This window comes from Macrobrachium nipponense, chromosome 4, assembly GCF_015104395.2.
Source record: "Macrobrachium nipponense isolate FS-2020 chromosome 4, ASM1510439v2, whole genome shotgun sequence".
In the NCBI taxonomy this organism is placed as follows: Eukaryota; Metazoa; Arthropoda; class Malacostraca; order Decapoda; family Palaemonidae; genus Macrobrachium; species Macrobrachium nipponense.
The window spans coordinates 45,712,994-45,727,993 of NC_061100.1; the positions used below are offsets into that span (position 1 = coordinate 45,712,994).

The window sequence follows — 15,000 nt, forward strand, 5'->3', positions numbered from 1 at the left end:
AAGTGAAGTGTGACATAAATTGTTAAATTGTAAATTGCCAGAATCTGAGTTAATTTCCCGGCACCCTCATTGGAACTCCTAGATTCCTTATTTAGGCACCTCATTCCAGTATTGGCTTCCCCCATACACCCTCTCCTTACGGTGCTCTTTGAAACGGGCTTCAGTTGTGTTTTCTTCAAGAATATCCTACTAACTGCTTTTTTTTCCTCTTATAGTGAGGGACTATAGTATTCTGTCCAAGTTATGCTAACCATTCTTCTGATATGTTTTTCTATTTGTAAAATTATACAGTTAATTAAGTTATAACCCAGAGTTTACCTAATCACTCCCCTTTTGAAGCAGGCCTTCAGCCATATTTAATGAATATGCTTTTGTTAAGAAATTGACAGTCTTGTGAAAACAAACTTGTTAAAAAATCCACAATTATATATAATGTGTTTTACATAGAAATATATTTTGATATATAATTGTGGATTATTTAATGAATATGCTTTTATCTGACCTCAATCCCAGAGTTTGATGTTTTGCATTTTCCAAGGTGAGTTGCGTGGATCTTCAGTTTAATCCATTTATTAACTTAGATCCCCAGGCAAATTCATATCAATATATATATATATATATATATATATATATATATATATATATATATATATATATAAAGAGAGAGAGAGAGAGAGGAGATAGATATATAAATATATATATATATATATAAAGATATACATAAATATATTATAATTATATATATATATATATAATTTTATAATTTATGGGGCAAAATATTTTTAATTTGAGGCTGCAATGAAATCTTCCCTTAACTTTAGTCATTATTCGGTACAGATATTGCAAGACGTAAACTTGCTACCCTAAGTATATATAACTTCTGGGTGCAAAGTCTCAAGATTGGCCTGTTTAAGTCATTGTTGTTAATGATATAATTGAATAGTTGTGTTCGTGTGCCAGCGTGCTTATGTACGAATTTGATGTTTCCTTGTATCAATGATATCGTTATCTCCGCTATATGAGAAGTTATTTACAAGTGGGTAATTTACCCTTAGAATCCACATTCACTTGACACGAAACAGTTAACAAATGTAATGCTGCTCCCAATTAAACGTGGAACTAACGAGTATCACTAACTCTTGTTGATGACTTGGTATCTACTTGGCCAGTCATGTGCGTGCGTTAGTACTGTACAACTGTTCTTGGTCTGAGGGTCAATCTCAAATGTAATTACTTTTGTTGAAATAAATAGAGTATATACCCCTTTAATTTTGATCTTTTTGTTGATAAAACTGAGTTGCTTTTGTAATCTTTATTTTTTGATTAATGCTGTTAGCTAGAAAATGACTTTCTTTAAAAGTAAAATCTCTCAATCCTTTGGTCTGTTTTTTACCCTCGTCCGCCGCCCCCCCCCCCCCCCCCCCCAACCCCCCGCCGCCCCCACGCGTGCGCACACGCACATGCGATTCAGATCTCATTGACAAAGTTTTCATTCAACCAACGCTTAAGAGGATTAAAGGAAGATTATGAGCGGGAGTGACCTAAATTGGCTTATCTGTGGATGGATCTCTTGGTATAAATACCACCTTTTCTGTAACTCTTCTCATTCATCTACCTGAATAGGGAGACAGCAGTCTCTGAAATATAGTATTTTCTCTTTATATTTTGGAGTTTTTATGGGCTCCTTTTATTAGATGGAATTCTGTTGTAACAAAGATACCATTTTTTACCCAGACACCAGACACAAATCACCACACACAACACACACAGCACACACATATATACTATATATATATATCTATATATAATTATATATTATCAGTAGATTGATATGTATATATATATATATAAATATATATATTATATATATATATTATATACTATATATATATATATATATATATTATTAATATGTAATTTTTATCACCATACCATTGATTCATATCACAAGCATTAAGCTAAAAAATGTCCTTTGATATCCGATTGCTCTACCATGGAAATATATATTATCATATATATATATATGTATATATATATATATATATATATATATATATATATATATATATATATATATATTATATATATATATATATATATATAATATATATATATATATATATATGAATTTTATCACATCACCATGATTCATATACAAGCATTAAGCTAAAAAATGTCCTTTGATATCCAATTCGCTCTACCATGGAAATATATATTATCATATATATATGTTAACCGAAAGGGAATTTTTTTTCTTTTTTTTTTCATAATAAGTTCGTCGACTCATGGGATCGAACCAGCGAAAATACCAGATCTCAGGACTGCAGTGACCGGCCTTAGACCACACGATCTTTCCGGCGGTTTGATCCCACGAGACGACGAACTTATTATCAACCAAAAAATTCCCCTTCGCTTAACATATATGATAAAATATCATTTCCATGGTAGAGCGAATTGGATATTAAAGGACATTTTTAGCTTAATGCTTTTACGTATATGAATAAAAAAAATTATCTAAGCCTTCTGAGATGTAATCTGTTACTAGCGAATTTATTTGTTGAGATTCCACGTTCTTTGAGGAATAAAAGATGGTGATGATGTGCTTATATGGAGAAGATGATTATTAATCGAAAAATCCATTAGTATTAATAAGACCTGTGAAAGTAGGCTTTCTAAAGAATGAAGTGTGAAATTTATTATTAAGATTTTACTTATATCTAAATTTCAATCAGCTACACCTTTGAAATATAAGATGAATTTAATATTTACGCTAGTTACCAGAGCATATAAAATTCGTTCTAGCTATTTGAATTTACACGAAGAATTGGAATTTCTAAGATCACTCTTAAAAAACAATGGCTATCCGTTGAATTACGTGAATACATATATTGGTAAACAACTTTCAAAATTATATGGAAACAAACAACCTGAAACTACCGCTAACGTAAAGAAACCTGTAATTTATCTACCTTTAACTTTTACTGGAACTCATAGTTACGATCTAAAAAAGCAATTAATTTCTATTTTGTCCATTGGTTACCCTCAGCTAGATATCAAAATATATTTTACTTTACAAAATGAATTAAGAAATTTCTTTAAAATTAAAATCCCTATATCAACAAGCCTTAAGTCCAATCTGATCTATAAATGTCAGTGCAGTGGTTGTGATGCCACTTATGTTGGAAAAACTACCAGATCAACTTGGATGAGATGGTTTGAAAACCTTGGTAGGTCATTTCGTACAGGCAATTATCTTTCAAGACCTAGTTATAGTGCAATTAGAGAACCCAGCGAGGAGTCTGGTCACCCTTTACATATCGATGATTTATCTATTTTAACCTCTGCCCAGTTTGCTACAGACCTCAACATTTTAGAAGTTTTATATACATATATATCTATATAAATATATAAAAGCCGTATGTCATCTATATACCAAAAGCATGGTACAGACATTTAAATAACCTTAGGCATAGGATATATATATTTAGCAATGGAGGAAAACAATTATCAACGATATCACTGCAAGACGTGTACGAGTTACAGTAAGATGAACTGTCTGTTCAAAAAGATAGCGTGCAATAAGAAAATAACTGCTAGAGAAGGCGACTTAGACTTTGAAGAGAATATGAAGTTGTTCTGCTAGCGAGCAGGTACATTTAAGGAGAGGGGATGAGAAGAAGAAAATGAATCTGAGATTACAATATGCAAATGGAGAGGTACTGTGTAACGAGAATGCAGTCCTCGGTCGTTGGAGTGAGCATTTGAAGTATTCGTTGAATGTAGGAAATCGGAAGCTTATGCATCATGAAGCTCTGCTCAGTGATGCAAGCGCTGAAGGGATTAGTCCAATTCTGTGGATGCTTATGGAAGTTACAGTGAGGCCTCAAGTAGGGCAGTTAATTGTGAGGTTAAAGAAAGGAGGGACACGAGGGTGAATAGGTTTAAATGCAATAGGTGTCAGTGTGTGGGAAAATCAACCGATATTTCTGACCAAGTACATTTTTAGTCTGGTCGCAGCAATAAAGTTAAGAAATCAGTTTTCACATCTTTTTTTAAGAACTTTACGCACATGTAGCATTGAATGCATTGAAGATGGAATAGATATGATTAGGAATATAGCATATCCAATTTTTTTATATATAATTAAACGTGGCAAAAAAAGACATTTTAATGATGAGAAAGAAGTTTACTACACAGAAAGACTTGCATGTACTACCATATAATAACAGTTTCTAAGATATTCCTCATCTACTTTATAAGTGTGGTGTTTACTTAACATTTTCGAATAATAAAGCACTTGAACATGTACTCACAAAATCTCACTAAACAATACTAAGGGGTATGTATATGGAATTCCAAGTCGTGTGATAACTTTTATATTTGTAAAACTTGAAAATCTTAGGGAAGCGAGTAGGTCAGTATAAAAAATATATAAGATGTGCAGAGGTGAACTGTGGAATTTTCGAACGTGTTAGTGAAAACGATCATAAAATCAATCGGGGGCAGGAGCAAAAAAAAAAGACAGATTATTATATTAATGCACTGGAAAGAAACATCATTAACTCCAGTTTTATAAAAGAAACCCATTTTTTAAAGAATATGAATATCCATCAAGGCATAAATAAATTTGATCCATTCATTTAAAAAGAAATAAGTAAAATATATCAATTTTAAGGAAGGTCGTTATTACGGATGGGAAAAAGGTAGGCGAAAACCCGTTTCGGTATTCAGATTTGTAAACGGAATACTTTTACTCAGATGTGAGTATTTGGGTCCTTAACCGTCCTTTATGTTCGTTTGCACTGTCCCTCTAGCACTGTAAATTTCTACCACTACCTGTCAGTCCTGTGAAGATGGCTTAGAAACAGGATTTACAGGCAGTTTTATTTTATTTAATTTCCTCTTGGTATAGTACACACACAACACAACACACACGCACAAACACACACACACACACACACGCATATATAGTATATATATATAATATATATATATATATATATATATTTTTATATATTTATATATATTATATATATATATATAATATATAAATATAAATATATATGTGTGTGTGTGTGTGTGTGTGTGTGTGTGTATGTATAACTGATTCACGAAAGTTTGGAACGTGATAAATTCATAAATAAAGGTATAAACCACGAAGGAAAGATAAACAACGGAGTATCTGCAAGATCTTTCGACTCAGCGTCCTTTACTTAGCAGACAAACTGACTTACATGAGAAACTAAGAGTACAAAGAGTCCTATAAGTGACGGATAGGGATTATAAGGAGATTAGTACCTAGAATCCAACACGCCTGGAGCATCATGTGTGCGTGCGTGTGTGTGTGTGTGTGCGTATTAACTAGACGAATATATTGGCGTTTATCACCTACCGTTTTGGTCGCTTGTAGAACCCTCTGATCGTCAGTCCACCACGTGATAGTTGGTGGGGGACGAGACCCTATGACCTCACAGGCTACTTCGTATTCCTTTTCCGCCACCAGGGGTAACTCAGTGGACCGAATGACTACCGAAAAAGGCGGTACTGAAAAAGATATGTCAAGAAAGGTTAAGCTACGAAGTACGCATATATAGGAAAACACACCGTTATATATAACCTGATATAAAACTGCCTGCCCTTATTGCCACTGTAAACCAGAATTAATCAGATCAACTATTGTTTTTATAAAAAAATATCTTTCATTTATTATTACAGTCTGATAAGAGAGGAGAAAAAGAATTTGAAGTTCAATATGCAGCAACAAATGAAAGCAAAATATACCTGATGGGTCTGTTTAGACATCAGGAAAGTGTAATAACATTCAGCAGATATGTGTAAACATTTACATATACCTTCTTTGCTAGGTACGCTAGTGTGTTCGCGCTGGAACCTGTGTCTAGGTCCGAATCTTGCCACGGAGGGTGATAGCTGGGCAATAGGCGAAGAAGCTATCACCTTTCTTGGCAAAGTTCGAAATTACACGCAGAGGTTTCAGCGCGAACTCACCGATGATCCAAGGCAAGAAGGCATATGTAAGAGTTACGCATATATGCTGAATGTTATTACACTTTTCTGCAGTCTAAACAGAGCCATCAGGTTTATTTTTCATTCATTTGTTTGCTTAAAGAGAGAGGGATAAGATAGCGGTCGTGTTTCTGTATTACTTAATAAAACAAATTCTTGTTGCAATACACACGCATGGATATATATATTTGTGTGTGTATTGCAACAAGCATTTGTTTTATCAAGCAATACTGAAACACAAACGTTCTCTCTCTCTCTCTCTCTCTCTTCTCTCTCTCTCTCTCGTTAAGCAAACCCTATATCTTTGTGCAAATTCTCACAATGGTATAACTCAACAACGGCGGCAGGCATTCAATCTTTTGTTTCCCTTTAAAACGTCATTTTTACAATATTATTATTTGCCAAACTTTAAAGTACTGCAACTTTCAACCCCTCTCCTTTCAGAACATAGAATTTAGTAATGTATTTACCAGGCGTTAGAATACCGTTTCCCGTTTTTGTATATTTCCCTCTTATCCATTTTGCCTTTATTCGCCAATTCCATCAGTTTTTGCAAAGCTACAGAATCTTTAAACAAATATTCACCTCACTTTTAGTAGTATTAATAAATGCATGTATTTTTTACGTTTTCTTTGATAGTGCCACATAACACAATTCTCAAATTGCAAATTCTTTGACCACTTCAGTATCTAGCTATTACTTACAATTCATTTCCACCATGACGACGACGGAGATTGGCAAAGTGATGTTATTGTTTGCAGCTTCACAAGTAAGCAGCAGTTTCAGGTCACTACGTGTAAGTGGGCCCAACGTAAGCGTATTTCTTGGTTCCTTTTCTTGAGGAGGACCCGTTGTCGGAGAGTTTGTAGTGGGCCCTGTGGCAGGCAATGTTGTGTTTCCTGGTGCAGCAAGCGTCGCTGATTTTTTCTCTAAATCCTCGGATTCCATGTGGCTGTCAAGGAGATGAGTATCCTCAAACCACACGACAGAAGGGCGAGGTTTTCCTAGAGAGAAAAAATGTGCCACGTGTCACGAGAAAGAGCTTTTTCCTTTAGCCTGATCTGTAAAAATTGTTGCAGATGAAGGACGGACTGATGTCTGGGGTGATGTTAATTCATATCATCCATCGGATTTACAAGTAGGGAAGAAAGTCACGACATGAAAACTGTTATTAGATAAAAGGATAACCCATTAATGAATGATCCCTATTCTTATCGTGCATGCTAAATCATACAAACTTGAAAACTTCCTGCTGAAAAAGAGACAGTGAAGTAACCAAATGATTTCTTGGCACAAAAAAAGTCACCAGAGTGCTTAAATAACAATCGATACACTTTGTCTTGTGTATAACATGAACAGGTACGTACACACAAAATATCTAACGTTATGTACGTAGGTGAAAAGCGATTTTTTCATTTTCGTAACTGGCGACATAATTAAATTAAATAGTAAATCCTCACAAACTACCCAGTTTTGTGTTGGACATAAAGATCTCCCTTCCCTCTCTGTTATTGCAGGAACAACAAAAATAAAAAGAGGAAAAATAAAAGGAAAGGCAAGCATCTCTGCAACCTCCATTTTAGTAAGTCCTCATCTAATGTTAAACGGCAGCGAGCATCAGGAAAGGGGGATTAGAAACTCTCAAATTGGATGTTCACGCCGCCCCGACCACCAATTGAAAGCTGGGAATTGCCTGCAACCTCGCAAGCAGCATTTTACCATTGATTTCTCTTCAAAGCAATTGCGCGGTCCTTTCGTAATGGGAGACAAAAGGCTTTCGGTCACGATAAAGAAAAGGGAAACCCGCGCACTTTACGCACGCAATTTTCTAATTCAAGTTTTGCGCGTTTATTTTTCCTTTTATCTCACACTTAAAGTAAGAGGAATGTTTCAGGGGCTGAACCAGCGAGAGGCCTCTCCGTGTTTATCTCTGAGAGCATTCCCGCTCTGCTCCAGCCACCAATTGCTCTTTTCCCATGGCACATTCTAGAGCATTCTTCTAATCCAGGCCTCTTCAATCTAGCTATTGCGGTTCAGTATAATATTACACTGCCGGCTGTCTCCATTTACAGGGGATGGTAGAATGTTGCGACGTCTGCTAGTGGTGGTATAGGGTTCTTATTTCTTTATATTTATAATATATATATCCTATATATATATATATATATATATATATATATAATAAATATTATTAATTATATATATATATCTATATATACCATATATATTATATATATATATATATATATATAGTACTATTATTATATAATATATTATATAGATATATAATTTATATATATCTATTATATATAATATATATTTATTATATATATATATATATATATATATAATATATATTATATATAGATAATTAATATATATTATATATGTATATATATTTATATATATAGGTATATATATATATATATATATGGTATTTAATTATTTATTATTATATAACACATATATATACGTTTATATATCTATTTATCTAAGTATCTATATATAAACACATACATATATACTTACATTTTAGTATAAACTGTAGTAATCGTGCTGAGTTTCATGTTAATTTAATTGTGGTTTATATTGTGCTATCTTCTAAATGCTTCTCTTTTGCTATTTACCGTGCAGAATCAACTGTGTATCACATAACGAGATACACGGGAGTCACAAATATCAGAAACAACGATGGACAATATCAGAATCATTAACTAGGGGAAAACTGACAAAATGTTGTTTTTGTTAACATATTTCTATAACTAACAGTAAAACAGTTTTACTTTGAAGAACATTCATGAAATCATGTCGAAAATGAGTTCATGCTGTTAAACAGGAAACTAAGAAAGAATAACTGTTTACCCAGGAAGAAGGCAGAAGAATACCAAACGCAATTTACAGTTGTTGCTAACAAAAACAGCAGCAGCTTCATAGTTGAACAACAGCAGATGCAGCGAAGTAATATATAAAGAAGTAAACACTGCTCACGGCTTTGCCGTTGGCAATTTCTATTTTTACGGCCGGCACAATAAACGAAGGCTGTCCGTCCCCCATGTTAACGAGGACCATCTCTCAGGAAGACCTCCTTAGACTTGTCTAAGGCCATTTCTGGATCAAATGAAGGTTCCTTTCTAACCGTCTGTAATCGGCTTAAGCGCAAAGAATTTTGGTTTTCAATCGATGTTTCGACAACAGCCTTTCTCTCTCTCTCTCTCTCTCAGAGCCTGAGGTAGATTTCTGTGGCATGATAAGTAAAATTTTTAATTAAACGAATCTCTTATCCCAAACATATTTGAGACTTTTGTATTTTAACCAAGAGGGGGACATCGGGTTTCTAGAATTCTTGCAAATTTGTGTTAGGCTTAATGTGGGTTCGGCTAAAACAATAAAACGGAATGAGATTTATTTGTATGACTGACTGTCTGAAAATTTTCATGGCAACTGAATCGTTAGTTTCTGGTACTCAGAAGTAATGTGATATCCAAAATTGAATCTTTGTAGTTTAACGTCTTTTTTCTTCTTCTTTTTTTCATTCATGGTATTTTTTTCGTTTATTAGGTATTTACTTCAGAAAAGATGATTTATCAATTCGATCCCGTGTCAGTGTTGGAATAAAATGCCAGAATTTTCACAAATTTTAAAAAGATAAAGCTAAATAAAGGTAAATAGAAAATTTAATATTTATTTTATACGACGATACAAAAAATATATGCAACTTATTGATATTTAATGTAATCCGTACTTTACCGTGGTAAAGAATAAAAAAGGGAAAAAACATCCTTTACAATATTATGCTTTAATCGGTTACATCTTCCATTCGAACATGCGTCTGCTACATAAACACTGCAGACTCGTATAGCCTGACTTGAGAGTCAGCGTGTCCAGATTCGCTGAAGGTCTTGCAGAAAGTGTGCTTTAAGAATGAGGACGGAAGTCAGTCAGTCCAATTCCTCTCTCCCATACTGTTTTCTGTACCCACTTGTAATTGAGGCAAGCACTGCGCTAAAACAGAAGTCAGCAACATGGGCAAAAAACCAAAAGGGTCTGGTGGAGACTCGCAAACATAATTCTCGTTTCTTCCGCTATATGTGCCTTGCAGAACTTGATTACAGGAGGTGAGGGAACATCGTCATTCTTGCTGACATTGTAGTACCTCCATCACTTTGCATCTGGCTCTATCCTGAGTTCGTTAGACAAGAGAGTAACGATGTTGTTACGAATACTCAAGTATGCCAGATTACTTGTACGATCAGTGACTAGTAATACCCCTGCTGTCATCAATGGTGACAATTTCTTCATCTGTCTTTTCATTAGAAGACACAATGGCACCTCTAATCCTTAAACTGCAGGTCCACATGAATGGCCTAGAAAAAAATGAGAAAGTAACCGCTCTGAAATGTGGAAGAAATGGTGGGATTTTCAGTGCCCAGGGGTATCATGGACTACGTAAGTAATGGCAATATCATCTTGGCTCTGAAGTAGAAATATAACAACTTTAGTCCATGATTCACTTGGACACTGAAAACCCCACCATTTCTTACACATTTCGGAGTGGTTACTTTCTATTTTTTTTATGTCATTCTTGTGAACCTGCAGTTTCGGGAAGTTCCTCATTGAACGAGTGGTTTACGTGCTTGCCTACTAATTCGGTAGTCCCTAGTTCGATTCCCCGCTCTGTCGACGTGGAGTCAGAGGAATTTGTTTCTGATGATTAGAAATTCATTTCTCGATATATTGTGTTTCGGATCCCACAATGAGCTGTAGGTCCCGTTGCTAGGAAACCAATTGGTTTCTAGCCATATAAAAATATCTAATCCTTCGGGCCAGCTCTAGGAGAGCTATTAATCAGCTCAGTGGTCTGGTTAAACTAAGATATACTTTTTTTGTAGTTTAGGGATTAGAGGTGTCGTTGTGTTTTCTAATGAAAAGACATGAAATTGTCACCAATGATGACAGCAGAGGTATTACCAGTCACTGGTCGTACAAGTAATCTGGCATCCTTGAGTATGTTAGTAATGAAGCTTCTTGTGTTGGTGTCACTGGTGCACCATGGGCTGTGATTTGGCTTGACCTTAGAAGAGGATGATATCTGGAATAAAGCATTCCTCTGAGGCCCCACAGAAAAAAATGAAATCAGTACTTCAGGTACTCTGTAGGGGATAATGTTAACAGTACACCTCACGATATGCACTGCAGGTATTACTGAAGAGTATTTTCAGCGTCCTTTCGGCCCTAGCTGCACTCACTTTGTAGCCTTTTACCCTACCTCGATTCCCCCTTCCTTTCATCAGTCTTGCTGTCCGAGATCTGTCTCAATGCAATTGTGGAGTTTTTTCCAAGTTCCACCTGTAGATCCTTGTACCTCATCTTTATTTTTGGGATTTCCTCATAATACTGTCTTGAGCACCAAATGGCTAAAAGTGCCCTGGTGCTTGGCTTAACAGCCTATATATTACATAAATCATGAGTTTCAAGCACCTTCAAAGGTTTTTTACGTCTTTCCCTTGTACTTCACCATAACTCGTAAATAGGCTGCTTGAGATTTCGAGCCACATCATGATTGCCTTGTTGACGGTACCTAGTAACTGACTGCTGTCACTGAAGTGGATAGTCATTCCCAGCAACCTAAACCATTTTGAAGCTATGACATAATGGCATTGGCCACTTGTTGTACGAACCTTTGTATTCAGTAGACAGTCACCATCCAGTAATAATAAATTACCAAGTCATATACAGCTAATATACTATATCATCAATGTTTATATTGACTGAACAATATTTACGTTGCAGGATAATTTTTTGTTGCGATGGCTTCTCCATCACCAGAATTGTGAATGAGGATGCTTGAAAGTTCTAGGTTAAAACTATAATGTAAGCGTAGTAAGGACTTACTACAGCTGTGATAGCGATGACTTTATGTCTGATTATCTCAGAACAGGGATTAAACAAGCGATTGTGTTACTGATTTGAGTGCTTATTTTCTTCCCGATCTTAGCTAGGCTTCTGGTGTGTCCTGTTGATCAGTGAGCCTACTCACTTCTCCGGTGATGAAATCTTGTGAGTTTTGACGCCTATGGCAGTTGTGGTATGGATATGCATTATCCAAAGAATCTATCAAATGGTCACCTTCTTGGATTACAGTCTGTTAAGAATATGCATTATCCAAGGAATCTATCAGATGTTCACCTTCTTGGCTTACAGTCAGTCATGATTCAAAACTTGAATCCTTATACTATGAAAGATAGTACCCAAGATGAAGAATGAAATTATTAAGAAATGTCACCCAGGAAAAGGCCTACTCATGTCTTCATTGTAAAGTTAGAGGAACGATTTCATCATTTGTAAAAATCTATTTCCCAGAAGGAAACCGTCTTGAGAATCATCATGGACTTAGATGAAAGTCAGGTTTTTTCCAAGCACAAAACCACCCCATCCTTCATTATAGCTTCAATAACGTGAACGAGACTAACAATCCCTCGTTTAATATGAAAAGATGGTGCTGATCATAAAAAAGTCTCTCTATTACTGAATCCCAGTAAGGAAAAATATTTATGTTCTTTGTTTGTTGAAAATTCAGAAATTGTAGAAATTATATTTTTGTGAATATGTTTAAAACTGTTGGTTATAATCTTTCCTTCTTAAAGAAGACTATAACTACAGAAATTAAAATAAACGCTGAAACGGAACTTGACAGTAAGAAGGTTCGAAGTGGATGGAAAGTCAGATGGAAGAAAGAGAACATGAACGGATGTACAGTAAAAGGAATGAAAGAGGTTGTAGCTAGGGGCCGAAGGGACGCTGCAAATACCCTTGAATAATACCTACAGTGCACCACGTGAGGTGCACTGATGGCACTACCCCCTCCCATTTGGGGGTTGAAGATAAGAGTATCGTGCACAAATTTGGTAATGGTAAACTTACCTCCATGAGCAATACAGGTGAGTTTGAGAATGTCTCCCTCTAGGTAGGGTCCCACAACATTGGTTACACGTATGCTTGGCTCGTCGCTCTTGTGCACGATGACGCTGACGCTGTCCGGCGGAGCTAAAGGAGGGACAAGGATAGAAATCAGAACTAAAGTCAGGCTTGAGAGGTTCTTATTCATAAAGGTACACTCATTCCAATTAATCAAGTACGTTTCTATAGAGTATACCTAAAACATAATTAGCATTTGATTATATAAATATATTTACACACACACACACACACACACACACACACACACACACACACACACATATATATATATAATATATATATATATATATATATATATATATATATATATATATATATATATATAGTATATATATAATTCAGGCTCGCATCAGGATCGAACTCCATTCTCTCAAATAAAGAGCCTAGGCGCTGCCATTTGACCCACACAAGTCACAAAAGAAGTTGGAACTGAAGTACTTCCTGTACCTAAGGTTTTTCGTGGGGAGCTTCTTGGCCCATCAGTGAGTCAATTGATAGCACTTCATTCTAGTTGCCCCTTAAGCGTGAATATGATGCAGCCAATGAACACTTGAACACATGTTTCATTTGAGAGACAGCGGTTCCATACCGATGTGAGTCAGAAATCTATTTCTGGGAAGCATGTGTCCAGTCTTTCAAACAAATCATGCGTATTCACACTGAAGGGGTAATTCGAATGAAAAGGCTACCCTTAATTTCACTGCTAGGTCGGAAGTGGGTAAAATTCGTTAGTATGTTAGGCGACCGATTGCTTAGATAGAATCTCAGGTAAGAAAGTACTACTGTTCCAACTTCTTTTATGACTTGTGTGGCTTATTTGGTAATGTTTGTTTGTTTGTATGGTGTTTTTACGTTGCATGGAATCAGTGGTTGTTCAGCAACGGGACCAACGGCTGTACGTGACTTCGAACCACGTCGAGAGTGAACTTCTATCACCAGAAATACTCATATCTTACACCTTAGTGGAATGCCCGAGAATCGAACTCGCGGCCACCGAGGTGGCAGGCCAAGACCATACCGATTACGGCATTGAGGTGATTCAGTTGGTACTGACTTGGCCTTTCATTTCAGAGGCTAGAGTTCGATCCCGGCATTAGCCAGAAATTTATTTCTGTGAATCATGTGTTCATTAGATTATATATATATATATGTGTGTGTGTGTGTTGTGTGTGTGTGTGTGTGTGTGTGTGTGACGATGCGTTACGAAACATAATATAAAATAAATGTGAGAGTCATAGTAATTTTACTCGTATCCGGTTGATTTTGCATGTATATATAGTATATATGTGTACACACACACATACATATGTGTGTGTGTGTGTGTGTGTGTGTACACATATATACTATATATACATGCAAAATCAACCGGATACGAGTAAGATTTCTATGACTCACATTTATTTTATATTGTTTCGTAACGCATCGTCACATCTTCAAGGCTATTCTACAATTCAAAACACATGTTAATATAAAATCAGATGTAATTATGAGATATATAGTTGATAATAAGGTTACTAAAATATACAAAGAATTTAGAATTTTAAGATTAAAAAGTACGCAAAACCGAAAAATTACAACTAATGAAAAAAGTTCAAATATTTCCACATAATGGTAAATAAAATACCAATACGTATGTAATAAAAACAAACAGTTATGTACTTCATGAAAATGCACCAGAAAATATTACCAAGACATGACCAACCTGAAAAGATAAAAGAATACTAAAAGTAAAAAACACGAAGAGAACTAAAGAATGACCTAAATTCAGGCTGAAAACAACTGGACATCAGAGGAATGGCTGTTCAGAGGCGGAACTCGTAAGTTGGTGTTTTAAAGTTTCCCAGAACTAGTAGTTCGTCGAGTTCCTTTGTTTAGCCAATCATTTGTACGTTTGTAATGGAAGAATTATCTCCTAACGCTGGGAGACGTTCGTTATGGAACTGAGTGGGTGCCCCCCCGCCTCTACTTATGCGCTCTGGTAATGGCGGAATTGTTCTC

General features: G+C 35.5%; 1 protein-coding gene across 1 annotated transcript in view; it reads right to left on the minus strand.

Moving 5' to 3' along the window:
- LOC135210900 (protein turtle-like) overlaps nucleotides 1-15,000 on the minus strand; it is a 194,512-nt gene that overhangs the window by 57,856 nt on the left and 121,656 nt on the right. The window contains 3 exon segments of the mRNA XM_064243838.1: nucleotides 5,393-5,544; nucleotides 6,729-7,028; nucleotides 12,946-13,068. Coding sequence (XP_064099908.1) covers nucleotides 5,393-5,544; nucleotides 6,729-7,028; nucleotides 12,946-13,068 — 575 coding nt within the window.